Source organism: Ooceraea biroi, chromosome 2 (genome assembly GCF_003672135.1).
Source record: "Ooceraea biroi isolate clonal line C1 chromosome 2, Obir_v5.4, whole genome shotgun sequence".
NCBI lineage: Eukaryota > Metazoa > Arthropoda > Insecta > Hymenoptera > Formicidae > Ooceraea > Ooceraea biroi.
In genome coordinates, this window is record NC_039507.1 from 8,411,375 (window position 1) to 8,424,961 (window position 13,587).

At 42.7% G+C, this 13,587-nt stretch overlaps 1 protein-coding gene across 2 annotated transcripts in view; it reads left to right on the forward strand.

Annotated features, from left to right (window-relative positions):
• The window catches only part of LOC105276818 (protein madd-4), a 201,945-nt gene that overhangs the window by 170,619 nt on the left and 17,739 nt on the right, over window positions 1–13,587 (forward strand). For both annotated transcript variants that reach the window (XM_011334745.2, XM_011334746.2), the window contains exons 6-9: window positions 5,509–5,650; window positions 6,085–6,211; window positions 9,561–9,663; window positions 11,372–11,470. In XM_011334745.2, coding sequence (XP_011333047.1) covers window positions 5,509–5,650; window positions 6,085–6,211; window positions 9,561–9,663; window positions 11,372–11,470 — 471 coding nt within the window. The remainder of the gene's footprint in view (window positions 1–5,508; window positions 5,651–6,084; window positions 6,212–9,560; window positions 9,664–11,371; window positions 11,471–13,587) is intronic.

The following is a 13,587-nucleotide window of genomic DNA, read 5'->3' on the forward strand; positions in this document are numbered from 1 at the left end:
AGTGTTCTTCCATTCCGACGTTCCGTAGAATCGTAGATCTGTGTATGTGTGTTTGTATAAGCGTACGTGTGTACGCGTGCGTTCCTTCGACGTTCGAAATTCTCGCCGAAAATTGGAGTTCTGATAAGCAGTTCTCTATAATTTCGGTTATTTCAATGCAGACAACTTTTAATTTCCGCCAACTGTTGAAGGAAATGTTTGTGCAAAAATTGAATATGTGTACGTAAATTGGAAAGGGTCGAGGTGAGGGGGTTTCTAGAGAATATACGCTTTTCTTGAGAAACAGCATATTGCTGCGAATTTCGTTATGAAAATCACGCTAAGTATCCATCGGTGCTTCCTTACAGCGAGAGGGAACTATCCTCTTCCTTCTCGAAATGAATAGTAATTAGACACTCCCAGTCCTGATCAAACTGCACGAAAATGCAGGAATATTTTAAACGGGGTATACGGGAATACCTTATCAAATTTTGTATCTAAATTTCGGAGCCAAACTGCAACTTTCCTGCAAGGAGGTTCGACTAAGATTAATGCTGCAGCACAAAAAAGGAAAGCGCTAGAGAAAAGTCACGCGGAACAAAAATTTTGCTTCCAGTTCCGCCTGCTTCGTCTTTTTACGCTGCCCTTTTCCAGTTTTTATCTCCGACTCTTTTTTCCCCCTCTTCCGCCCCTCGGGAACTTGATTTTCTTCGAAGCTCTTTCATTTTCGATCGTTTATTACCGAAAGCATCATCGACATGTAACCCGAGATCGAAACAGCGCTTTCCGCTCGCGGCTCATACTCAAACATCCAATATCAAGAGAAAATGCACACACTACATAATAGATACACGTGTGAAAAGCGCGAAAGGGCTGAATCTGCTTGCCCCGCGCACAGTCCTGCATAGGATGCACAATGGATTTCATCGTGCCGGTGTAAACACGACGGCGAATAAAGCACCGGGGGTTAAGCCTCTCTTTCTCCGCTCTGCAAATCCCATTCTCAAGGAAACTATGTTAAAAGGTAGAGAAACGAGTGGCAAGGGAAGAGAAGTTGGGCTGCGATGGTGCGGGGTTGGTAGAATGGGTGGGTGGGTATATCTTAATAGAGTAGAGAAGGGGTTGGGGTCGAGGAGCGGATTGCTGAGGACCAGGAAGGTACATGGAACATCGAATAGAATCTCGCTGAAGCCGTGCTGCTGTGTCCCTAAAGGGACAAATATCCATCAAAGAAACAAGAATATCTCGAGTGCATGGACGAATAATTGAATGCCGGGTAAATTTGCGCGACGAGATCGCTACGGCGCGGAAAATCGCGTGGCAATTATCGGCTTTCTTGCCCTCCCGCCCCTCCATCGCCGAGTTCTTTGATATTTTAGTCTGAATGGAGATGGAATGTATTGACCTAGTAATCGATTTCAGCCCGAGAATATTGAAGAGCTTTCGCATTTGCGTGAAGCTCGTAATAAAATTATCTCGATTTCGATGTTGATCTCAATGCTAAAGCGCATAAATATATATGCACAGGTCTTTTGCGTTACATGGAAGTGAAATGATTTAATACTTTAACATTGTCATGTATAAAACATCGAGATGAGAGGTGCACGCATATCCGTGATGTGTAAATTATAAAATATATTTGCTTAAACCATATCGTGTTGAGATGTAATGATATTTTTGCGCAAACTGCAGCATTATTAACATCAAATATAACATGATATCGAGCAACAATACAATACATTTACATACAACAACAATATAATAAGGATATCGGTAATCCTACCGTCTCGTATTTTTGTCGCGTCGCGTATTATAGCGATTATTTGTGCAAAACCGGAAAAGGCTGGCGGAGATCGGCGGAGCCTCCGTTAAGACCCACGATATTTCATCTCTCACACCCAACGGTATCCTCATTCCCGCGGACTTGTTTACCCAGAGAAAACCTCCGGTTGCCTCGATGACCCTGCCTTTCAATTATCGGGTTCCATCATTGATTTCCACTTCCGCGCGCATTTGTGCGCCATCCCCGTCTTCTCGGCCTTTGCATAGAGGCACGTAGAAAATCCTCGCGTGGTGTGCCTGATCATTCGAAAACGCTTCGTTCCATCGTTCCCCAAATTCACCCTCGTGCAAAATTCAATTTTGTATCTCTGGCACGTGTACATCGGATGCGGCGTCCGATCTGACGGACGTTGATCCACGAACTTTTTCGACGCCTTCACGGCGGTGGATTTCCGTACCGATAGAAGAGTGATGTAAAATATGGTTTACGACTATAAACCGGATTATACAAGCACGGGCTAAAGCGTTCGCTCCCCACGCATTATTATCTTTTTTCGTACGAAAATGACAGTCGTCCGTTTCCTATTCGTTCCTGTTTCCGTCCACCACGCTACGCTTCAGCATTAAGAAATAATTGCGACAGGCGAACAAAAAGAGATGTATCGCGGATTATTTCGGTGGATTGATTAGCCAAGCCGATTACGATTTAGATGTCAGAACCGCCGTGATTAAGTTGGTTGGTCGCAGATTGGATCTTTACGCGAGTACGTCGAGCGCTTTTTTCTGCGGCTCGCGCTGCTCGATGAAAACGTGTCCTTCAGTCCGCTTTGTCCACGACAATCCAGCGATTGTATCCTACCCCTCCGGATGTTTTTGCTCTCGCGTTACCGTAGCTTTCCGACGCGTGAAGCCGAATTCGACTATTAGAGAGGCGGGTCTCGTTTCAGGATCGCGAAAATAAAGTACCTGTCTAAACTGGCCTCGGCATTGGCGCGTGGAATAAAACTGCGCCCGTAACCGCCGGCAATTCGCGCCGAATGACGATCACCGATGTTTAATGGAAGTATTTCGCAGAGAGTTTCGCCGGAACTTGGACGATAATCGAGCCCGATTTCGATTCTGCTGCCAAATCGAACGGTCAATTGGCCCGAAATGGAGAACGTCGCGCCGACCGAATTTAGCGCGCAATTTTCATCCGACGATGTCTAGATTTCATGAAGCGACGCCGTTACGGGTGGGATTTTATGTAAAAGAAAATACGAATGTACGTGACATGCACGGGGATTCGTGCGATACAAGAACTCAAGCGATTACGAGTGAAAAGCAGGATGTGTTATTCGACAAAATGAGCAGAAGAAAACTTGGGAAAATTAATTACGTAATAAGTAGCAGAATCGATTCAGATGAGTACATTAAGGGTTTGCTGACACGATAATCGTCGCACAGATGAATACCTCAATCGAGACTTCGATAGTAGATGCGTATACTTGCGGGGGGCGCTTAGACAGTCCGGAAAACGAATCGTACATCATTCTGTATCGATTTTATCATTTCCTTGTTTTTCACTCCGGCATTCACGTCTCCTCGCTTCCGTCTAAGTACGCTTAAGTGCGCGTAATCGGGAGGAACGATTTATTCACGTCGCAGACCACTCCGCGAAATTTCGGATTATCTCAGCGTTCTCCGGCGCCCTTGATCGTACGAAGGATCTCTCGTTAGGCTCGCATCCCGGGTCAGTAAAGTTGGCAGCCCATTTTTTAGAAACCCTGTTTTTTCTTAGAGTTCCCGCTTCTTTAAGAAGAGTTCTAGAGTTCTAGCATAAAAAAGCAAGAGTTCTGCTTTATATCGCAAAATAATTAGAAAATAAAAAATGGGCTTCCAGCTTCACGGAGAAGCTGGAAGCCCACATAACGAAAATCGATTTTCAACCAGTATTTCGAATAGATCTCGATTAATACTAGAGTTCCTGATAGTTCCCCCACCAGTATAAACAAAAATGACAAAGTTCTAAATAAAAAACAGAAATTAACGCAACTTTGGCAGAAATTATATAAGTTTCGATGGGCTTCTCGGCAAAATCGACGAGTTCCAGTTTTGAAAACATATTTTTCTAACAATGCTAATCATATTTAAGACGTTCCTGAAGAGTTCCATGTATTATCACTGTTATACAATTTTTAAATAAATTAATATACCCCAAAACACGCAGACCTGACATACTAAGATGGGCTTCCAGCCGAATCCGACGAGTTCTGGTTTTGAAAAAGTAATACTACGTCTCACTGGTAAAGTCGAAAACGTCCACTCTTTGGGCGAAATAATTTTTTTAAAACTTTTCTAATCGTTGTTCCTATCAGAACTCTTTGGAAAGGCATTGTACATGTCCGGAACTATACGAGAACTGTTTTAGAATAAGCAGAACTCTCGAAAATCAACCAGCGTCTCACTGGTAAATTCGAAAACGTCCACTCTTTGGGCGAAATAATTTTTTTTTTAATTTTCTAATCGTTCCTATCAGAACTCTTTGGAAAGGCATTGTACATGTCCGGAACTATACGAGAACTGGGGTCAGTAAAGTTGGCAGCCCATTTTTTAGAAATCCTTTTTTTCTTAGAGTTCCCGCTTCTTTAAGAAAAGTTCTAGAGTTCTAGCATAAAAAAAGCAAGAGTTCTGCTTTATATCGCAAAATAATTAGAAAATAAAAAATGGGCTGCGAACTATACTGACCCTCGCATCCCTCTCCTTTTTACTCGCCAACCCGCCACTACTTCCGGCTCGACACCTCCCGGCGTGTCCTGTTTCGCTCGTTCGCCTGCACCTTCGTCTTCCAGTTTGCTTCACTCTTCTCTCGCACCGGATAAGAGATGAATAATGTACTCCCCGACCTCCGAGCAAACCTCCATGCAACCTGAATGACAAATCAGTTTGCCGTCCGAGCCAGGTCACGAATCGACGTCAACGTCGTCTCCTCCCTTTCTCCCGTTTTCCTCCACCCGTCTGCGCCACCCTTCCCCACTTCGAAGATCCCGAATTTTCGCGGGGTGTTTCCCGTCCTCGCGCGAATTTCGACGTCACACTCCAAAGCGTTCGTCAACGTTTTTAATGCCCTCGGAATGTCGCTACGAAACGCGCCCAGTCGCCGACGAAACAGGAAAATTTTTCCGCGTCGGGTGAATAGGAAATCGACATTACAAATGCGACGCGAGGACTCGAGTCGCCGATGAAATGTCATAAAAATTTTTGCATTCAACGAAAGTCGACCGGTAATCCGCGAATTCGAGCTGATAAAATTTTAGATGAGAAAGAAATCCATGTCCCTCGTGTTATAATCGAATTTCCGTACGTTAAATCATTCCTTCACGATTGAGCATATATGTATGTACGTCAGCTCTGGCATCGCAAGCGACATCAGAAATATTGCTTCTTGAAATGCTTTTAAAAATGTTGCGATTTTATGGGGCTTCAAAGATACATCCATTTATAGGGAGTTTGTGGCTAAAATATGTGGATAAAATGTGGCACTTATGGATAAAACGACTTTAATTTAACTATCTTACTCTTTCATCATCTTTTTATCGGTGACACGAATTAAGAGTGATGGGACAAAAATGAACGCGTGTCAACCGCCTTAACAAGGCAGAAAGTTATTTATTTCTGACGATGTCGGTGAGCAATAACGACAACGCCGGCTAAGGTCCATTATATGGAAGACGTGTTTCATTAATCGAGCGTGGATTCCTGTTGCAGAAGGTTGGCTGCGACCTTAGAGTTGGTAGTAACAAGAACACAGATGCGTGTGGCGTGTGCGGAGGGAATGGATCAAGCTGCCAATCGCGATACTCCTGGAGTTTGGAATCGATATCCGTCTGCTCCAAGTCTTGCGGTGGAGGTAATTACAGAGCTAATTTAGCTATATTTCTCCATGCGAGGAACTGCACAAACGACAGTTTATTGCGATGTCGCGCATGAAAATTTATCGATCCGAACCATCCGTTTTTCTGGATTACACTTTTCAAAAAATGCATAAAACTCTTGTTATGAAACAATCTTTGATTACACTGTGACATTTTGCTCATTAGACATCCAATAATTTATTATTAAATTTTTAAACATAGTAAATATTTTTTTATTATAATTTTCATACTTTTGTATGAAAATTTTCATATGATAGAATTTCTAAATCAACATTGTGAAAGAAAGATAATAAAGTAGATTAAAAGATAAATGGCTAAGAAGTAATTTGTAATCCTCACGTTATTTACTGCAAGCTGCACGCCGTTATATCAAAGTGTTAATTCCTTGTTTGCGGTTTTACGTTAATAGGTTTCAAGGTAGCGATGGCGGTGTGCAAAACGTTCGACGAAAGTGTCGTAGAAGACAGCTACTGCGATGGGAACAGTCGGCCGGAGAAGACGGTAATGTCGTGCAACACGCACCCCTGCACAACGAAGTGAGTACTCTTGGACAGATTAAACTACCCTCGGTAGAACTGCATGCATCGTTCTACGTCAAAGAACACCGAGTTACATTCCTGTACAATCGAGAAAGGATTGTTGCATAAGCCTCCCCGAAACGTCAACTGCACACTCGAGTTCACCCTTGAGACAATACGTCAAAAATATATAATAAATAATATAATAAAATATGTAACGTGACAAACTATATAATATATTTCAACAAAATGTATAGATAATACATTGTAAATTTTTTAATTAAAACGCCGCAATATTATCTTTGCCGTATTTCTCGTTAATGCAAGTAAATCGTAACTCTTGCATACCCGAAGAGCCGCACCTCAGGGTCCTCAACGACAAGCAGACGGCGGGGGCGTGCAGAAAATTGGGATCCGGTACTCGGTACAAACGATCTTTGTTCCTGTAACAATATTTCTCTTCCGTCTCTCGTGGAAGGGTTGCAGCGATTTAAAGCCGACGCTCTTGCGATGGGAATCGTCCGACAAACGATGAGATATTTCGCCACCGACGACGAGACTCGGACAAAAACTCCCGCGAACTATTCTCTCTCTCTCCCGCTCTTTCTCTCTCTTCCTCAGTGCGCAGGCTGAAAGCCACGGAATACCGTTTGGAAGTTTACAGTCTGGCGTGCAGAATTCGTTCTTTGTGCTCGAATTTATGGTTCAATGTTCACGAGGCAACTCGATGATCCCCAGTGCCCTTTGTGGCTGTTTCGTGAACAGCGAGCAACAATCGTTCGTTTAATCCGCGATTACGCAGAATGTCATTTGTGCTGTTTATTCTGTTTTTTAATTAAATCGCGAGATTGGTAAGTAGGAATCGCAAGGGATATAAGGGACATTGCGCGTCTAACATTGCGCTCGGTCAACGCGCTCGCTGGCGTTTCATCAGGCGGACGTTCCGACGTGTAATACGTCTCACTCGATCCGTTCCCACGTCACTCGATCAATCGATTGCGCGAAAATCAAGAAAATCGTTACCTCGTGTGCGCACGTGTGCCTGCGACGTCAATCATCAGGCCGACGCTGTCAAATCGTATCGGGTGGCGATCAAGACTGGAGGCGACGCTATCGTACAGAGTATCGCCATCCCGATTACGTAATTAATAAATCATCAGCGACACGGGTCTAACGACGAATCGGTCAGCGGCTAATACAAGCAAGTTCGGTCGCATTTAATTCGAAGAGATCAACCGAGCTCGGTAGCGAGCTTTTCCCTGGAGAGACTCTGATCCGTGAAAGCAACCGCAACCGTGTGGCAATCCGGATGCGATTTATCAGGAAGTTACGATTTAATCGCATTTTACGATTTATCAGTAGTTACTACGTGCTGATTGAGCAAACGGTATAAACCTATATCCGAACGAGTATTATGAATATTCAAAATTGGACGATCCAGTTGAGTTGACATAAAGAGCTGGCCCGCAATGAATTAAATGCTACAAAAATGTAAATTCTATTCAAATAATAGCGAGATCATTGTTATACGTAAGTTATATTACGTATGAAAATTATTAACATTGTCAAGCGTAAAGCTTGAAGCTGAAGAGAAATCTATACATGACGATTTTGCACGTTACTTCATTCTTCACAGTAAACGGTATTACGGCGCCATTAAGTGAAGCACGACGTAATTTATGTTTCTATTAAAAGATAAAGATAAAAAAATCGTCGGGCGCTCCACGAGCGAGGATCGCAGCGCAGCGTTTTTCAATTTGACGTACGAGAGGACCTAAAAAATACAGTCACGTCGACACACGCATTACGGATTCATCGCGGATATTGGTATACGCGTTACACCGTAAACTAGCTTTACGTCGTAAAGCCAAGAGCCGTTAGCGCGATCGATCGATCGGATGGGATCCGCACGACGCAGCGTACATGTCGAGCGTGTGCTTTTTCCTCCCTTTTAGCTCCCTCTCTCTCTTTTCCTTCCTTTCCAAGGGAGAGGCACGCAAAATGCGAGAGAAATTGAAAAAGTTGCCAGCAATTAATTTCAGATCTTGGGAACCACTTTACGTGTACGATCGCGGCTGCCGGCGAACGTATACCCTCGGTTACGTTTTAATGCACACGCCATGTCGGAAATTGAGCGCATCAAAGATGACTTTGAGGATCACGTGTAGAAAATGTGCCCCAGGGAGCATGTGGGATCGACAAGGTCAGCGATAATCGATGATCGATATCCCAACGTGGTCCAGACGCGAGCGCAGGGTTTACCATTTCACTTTGTCATTCGGCGCAATCGCTCGTACGCGAAACAGTTTTACGGCGTCGTGCATGAAAAATGCCGAGAGTGACTTTGACAGTTTCATAAAAAGCCTGTTGGCCCGATGAGAGCCGCTTCTACTCTTGTTATCCGTGCATAAGTGATTGGTGAAAATCAGTATCTTTTCTTTCATGGCTTCCGTGACTGTTGGCTGATGCGTATTGGAAGCCGGAGACCATGAAAGGCATCGGCGGAGAATTTAATAGAGAAACGTTTCGGCGTGTTTTAAACTTGACGTATCCGCGGTTGTCGGCATCGTTGCGTTGAAAGAAAAGCTTTATTTGGCGTTTATCCATCGATTCTCTCTCGTCAACTCGTGACATGGAAATTTTTGCAGCGTCGAAAAAAGCAATTTTTTCTTTCAGAAAAAGATGTAAATTGAAATTTAGAGATTTCGTTTAAAAAGAATATTTAAAGATATAATCCAAATAAAGTGCTTATTTGTACATACACTTGTAGATGTGTTTTAAATGAAACTGATGAAAAAATTTTCGACAATGATCGATTTTAGAGTTGAATTTGAACATGTAGCTTGAAGGAGATATTCTATTTCACGCGCCTATCGGAAACTTCGGTAGCCGCAGGAAAATGTTTCACGCTCGATAAATAACAAAAAGTCAAACGTGAAAAGTCAACGTATCCATCAATGTAAGAAAAAAAAGAGAGTGCAGGAAAGAGAGAACGAGAGCGAGAGAGAGACGGAGAGAAGCATATCGATGAGAACACTCGGCGGTATTTCAAACGCGCGCGTGCAGTATACATCGCCTTCCTAGAATCATAAACGTCGCAAATTTCATGACTCCTTTATTTTTCTTTTTTTTTCTTTACATCTTGATCTTAAATAAAATGCTTGTCGTCAGAGGAGTCGGAGGCGTTTCGCTACCAGCACGGACGGAATGTTAATCGGATTTTACTGGCGCGCGCACGACGTTACGACTTCACTGCATGTGGTTGCAATAGCGGGCTGCGCCAACAAAGTCCGCGGTGTAACAAACTCGGATATACTGGCAAAGTGGTACAGGCACTTTGAGCGATTTTCTTCCTCTGTCTTTCCAGATGGATGAGCGGAGAATGGAGTGCGTGCAGCGCGAGCTGCGGCGGCGGATCGCGCACGAGATCCGTCTTTTGCATCGAGGAGAATGGAAACGAAACCACAAAGGTAAATCTGAGAGAGACTTATTAATGTACGATGAACTTATTAATGATAATAAAGTCGTCGCTGTTTTCGTCAGTCTCGATAAACTGCGAGATATTCTTACATATCTTTTAATAATATAAAATTCTTGAAATACAACTGAGAAATTTTTACTTGATACCTCTAAATGTTCTTCAGCGATATATTGTTTTTTTTTGTGTTTACCGCGTCATTATTAACGACCCCTTTATTTTTGTAAACTGCTTTATTACATAACTGTGTATATGAATGTGTATGTTGGTGTGTGCATATTATCCTCTATCTATTTTGACATTATTTTTGACATTATCATCCTCTTTTATCACTTCTTATTATCGAATTTAATAAATTACTTTAAATATTTGTTGCCGCAACAGAATACGCGCAGCTTCTCACGAATTCCTCACATTTGTATAACGAGTATCCCAATTCAAAAATCGCATCCAAAAAATTCAAGTATCCAAATTGCTCGAACACACGTAATATCAATCTGCAATAATTATTGATGAAAATAGCGTGATCCGGAAAAACTTTAAATGTTCATATATCTCCATGCGCGTGGCACACGTTTGCCGGGGGGAGACGCGTCGATGCGACGGAACTTTACGTTGTAAAGACAAATAAATCTTTCAGAAATAAATCTGCCAGTGTGACGGAATCAGCGTTACGCGTGCACACGATAAAACGCCACATTTTTCACATTTCGCCACTGACGTTAGACACGCCGTAATTCCGCCACGCTTCCGCGCAAACGGAACGTTAGTCATTCCTCTCATCTCGCGAAATTTTATGTCGTACTTTCCTCTCTTCTGTGCACGCGTGTGCGTGTGTATGCGTGTCTGCAGAGAAGAGTCACATTTGCATACGCCTATCTCTCGCTTCTCGCGACGATCTTGGAAGGATTCTACGATCCCTAACCCAGTTCGGTTCGTTTAAACTCGAAGAGCTGCTCGCGAGAGTATACGCCGTTGCTCACCGTAAAACTCGTCCATCCAACAGCCCGCACGCACACATACATATACACGCGCGTGCATCTACGTCCATAAAGAGTACACGTCTGTGTGCAGCAAGTGTCTTACTACCATCCCTGAATATTTCTCAAGCTAGAATTTCGATGTATTTAAAGCTGATCTACCTTTGGCGAGACAGATCCTTGTTCCCTGAGTATTCAAGTTTTGTTACTGAGCTTTCGTCAATCCCGACGATGAAAAATCGAGTTCGATTTACAGTATTTAATTGTCTTATTTATCATTTCAATTTTTATTTCTTCAATATAAAACGACTATTAATACTCCGTTCTTAAAACAAGCAGCATCTCCTTGATCTATTAAAGACTTATATTTAATATTTATAATTAAAAACCATAACTATAACATAAAGACTTCTCACAAAACTCGAGCTTTCTTATATCTCGTTCATCTCATCTATACAATACGAAATCATCTTGTTGTTTACCATCATAAATCCTATCTGATTTAATCATTTCTCAGAAAGAATTTCATCGATCGATCGAACACTACTCATCAATACATCGTTATCCTGACGTATCATAAAAGTTGACTTTTAACCGACTTCTTTGTGCCACGTGCGCATGAGGAAAGAAGGAAAACGTCCCGAAGTTGCCGGGACGTTTCGTTAACCCGCTTACGTCTGTACGTTCGCGTGGACTTACATTAAATCCTTATCGTTGCAGTTGCCCGACCACAAGTGCGGCGGCACGCACAAACCGCGCACTCAGGAGACCTGCAACACCGTGTCCTGCCCGATGTGGGAGACCGATAAATGGAGCGAGGTGAGAGAGTGCATGCAATTCTACGCGAGTAAAACGCGCTGGCCGATACTGGAGCACACGGTGGAGACACGAGGGTGGTCGAATGCCTCGCTCGTATCATTTATAGGGAGGGGGTTGAAAATGCTAAGCCTTCGCGGCCACAATCACGGATTTAGGATTGCGTCGTGGTCCAGTACGCGAGGGTATACGTATATGTATGTGCACGCTCGCTATCTCCGCCACCGAGTTTTACTGTGAAACGTACTGGCCAGAGAGGGAAACAGGGTTAATGGTAGCGCGCGATTTGCACGCTCCCTTTACCCTCCGTGTAAGTGTTACCGGGTTGTTACCCGTCCGAAATGAGCGGTTCAAGTAACTCGCGTCTTGCGGAATGCTTCCTGTTAAAGTTAATGCTCGTATAATCGATTGTTACACCAATTAGCGTTCATCAAAAATGTAATGCAAAGACACGTGCGCGTGGGTCAGTGTTTCCTCCTTCTCTTTCTCTTTCGCGCGCGCGCGTTGCTTCGTGATAATTTATTTATTACTTTTAAATTGTTTCATGAACATCATGTAATCAGGGAATTCCAAAGCTACGTTTCTTATTTCTTCAGTCTTTAAGTCTTTAAATAGAATTTGGAATTTAATGTACATTTTGAAAATTAAACTGAGAACAAATATCTATCTTGCAAAAAAGGTCTTCTTACACAATAATTTTATCAGTTATTTATTCAAAAATTGTCATTTTTTGAGATGACAGAAGATGATGGATAACGACAGCAAATATCTCGATCATTATAGATATATTGTTGTTATGAAATTATTAATAAGGAAAAATATCTAGATATAGCTTAGAATCCAGCTTACTTTTTTGAAAGTTCTTATTGTACATTTTATTTTATTTTATTATCTCTAATGATAGTAAGAAAGGTATTTAGTTAACACTTTAATTTTTAAATTTTCAAATTCTTGATCAATTTCTAAATAACGGATATAGCAATAAACAGAGATTACATGAATCAATGACGATGAAATCGCTGACAGCGATAACATAACTCGAGATTGCAACGTAAACGTTACCGACGTACCCAAAGATCTCACAATCAGTGGACTCGATTAAAGGCACTCTCCGAGTAGTCTCAACGGTATTCGCGTTACTCAAAGCTCGCGTTAATTTATCTGCAAATCCAGCAGATAACACGGCCCTATTATACGTGCTTGGACACAAACGCGTGTGACAACGTGCGAAGCTTTTAATCATGCGATAATATCACGGATGTGTAAAACTCTCCCTTCCCCCCCCCCCTCTCTCCCTCTCTCTCTCTTTCTCACTGCCTTTTCGGCAGAGTTACAGGGTATACGCTTAAAGGCAAAGCAAATTAACAACCGCGCGCGATTTGCACGATGCTTTCGACGACGCCAACTCGGTACGAGAAACACATTCGAAGCTGTAACCTTCCTCTCCTTCAGTCATCATCCAACCGTATTTCTCCGTTTCTGCGAGAGAACGCGACTGTCTTCAAAAGCCACGTGCACGCTGTAATTGTACATGGACCGACCGGCGAAAAGTACATAAAATTACGTAAAGATAATGCAATGACAGGAGCAGCGAAATTTTCAGAACGTGTTGATGAATTTATGAATTACTTTCTTTTTTAATCGGTATACTTGAAGACATTAGGCTCAGCACTCGTCGCTTTTAATTTTTACGATAAAGAATTGGTATCGGACTGGTTAACGAGGCGGACGATTTATTTTCATCTCTTGAGCGGAATAAATTTCGCCCAACGTACTAGCGGATTCCATTTTTCTTTGGTTCATTAGCTGTCGAGAAATAGCACGGCTATCCGTGCGTTTTTATTCGGTGTAACGACTTCAGGGTTTCTAGAGCGGGAAAGGAGGTCGGCGAGTCACAAAAGATCGAAACATTTCCGCTACCGGTTGTGCGGTTTGCATCCGCGCTCGGTTTCTTCCAGCCACCGTCTTTCTCGGACATTCTCGCCTGTCCCGGAAAATTTTGCAAGACAAATCGATTGCAAACTCAAGTCGCAGTCAACTCACGGTTCTGTAACTTGATGCGAGACGAAGCCCTTTTACGGTATTCCATAAAGATTCCCATTAAATATATAGATATATGT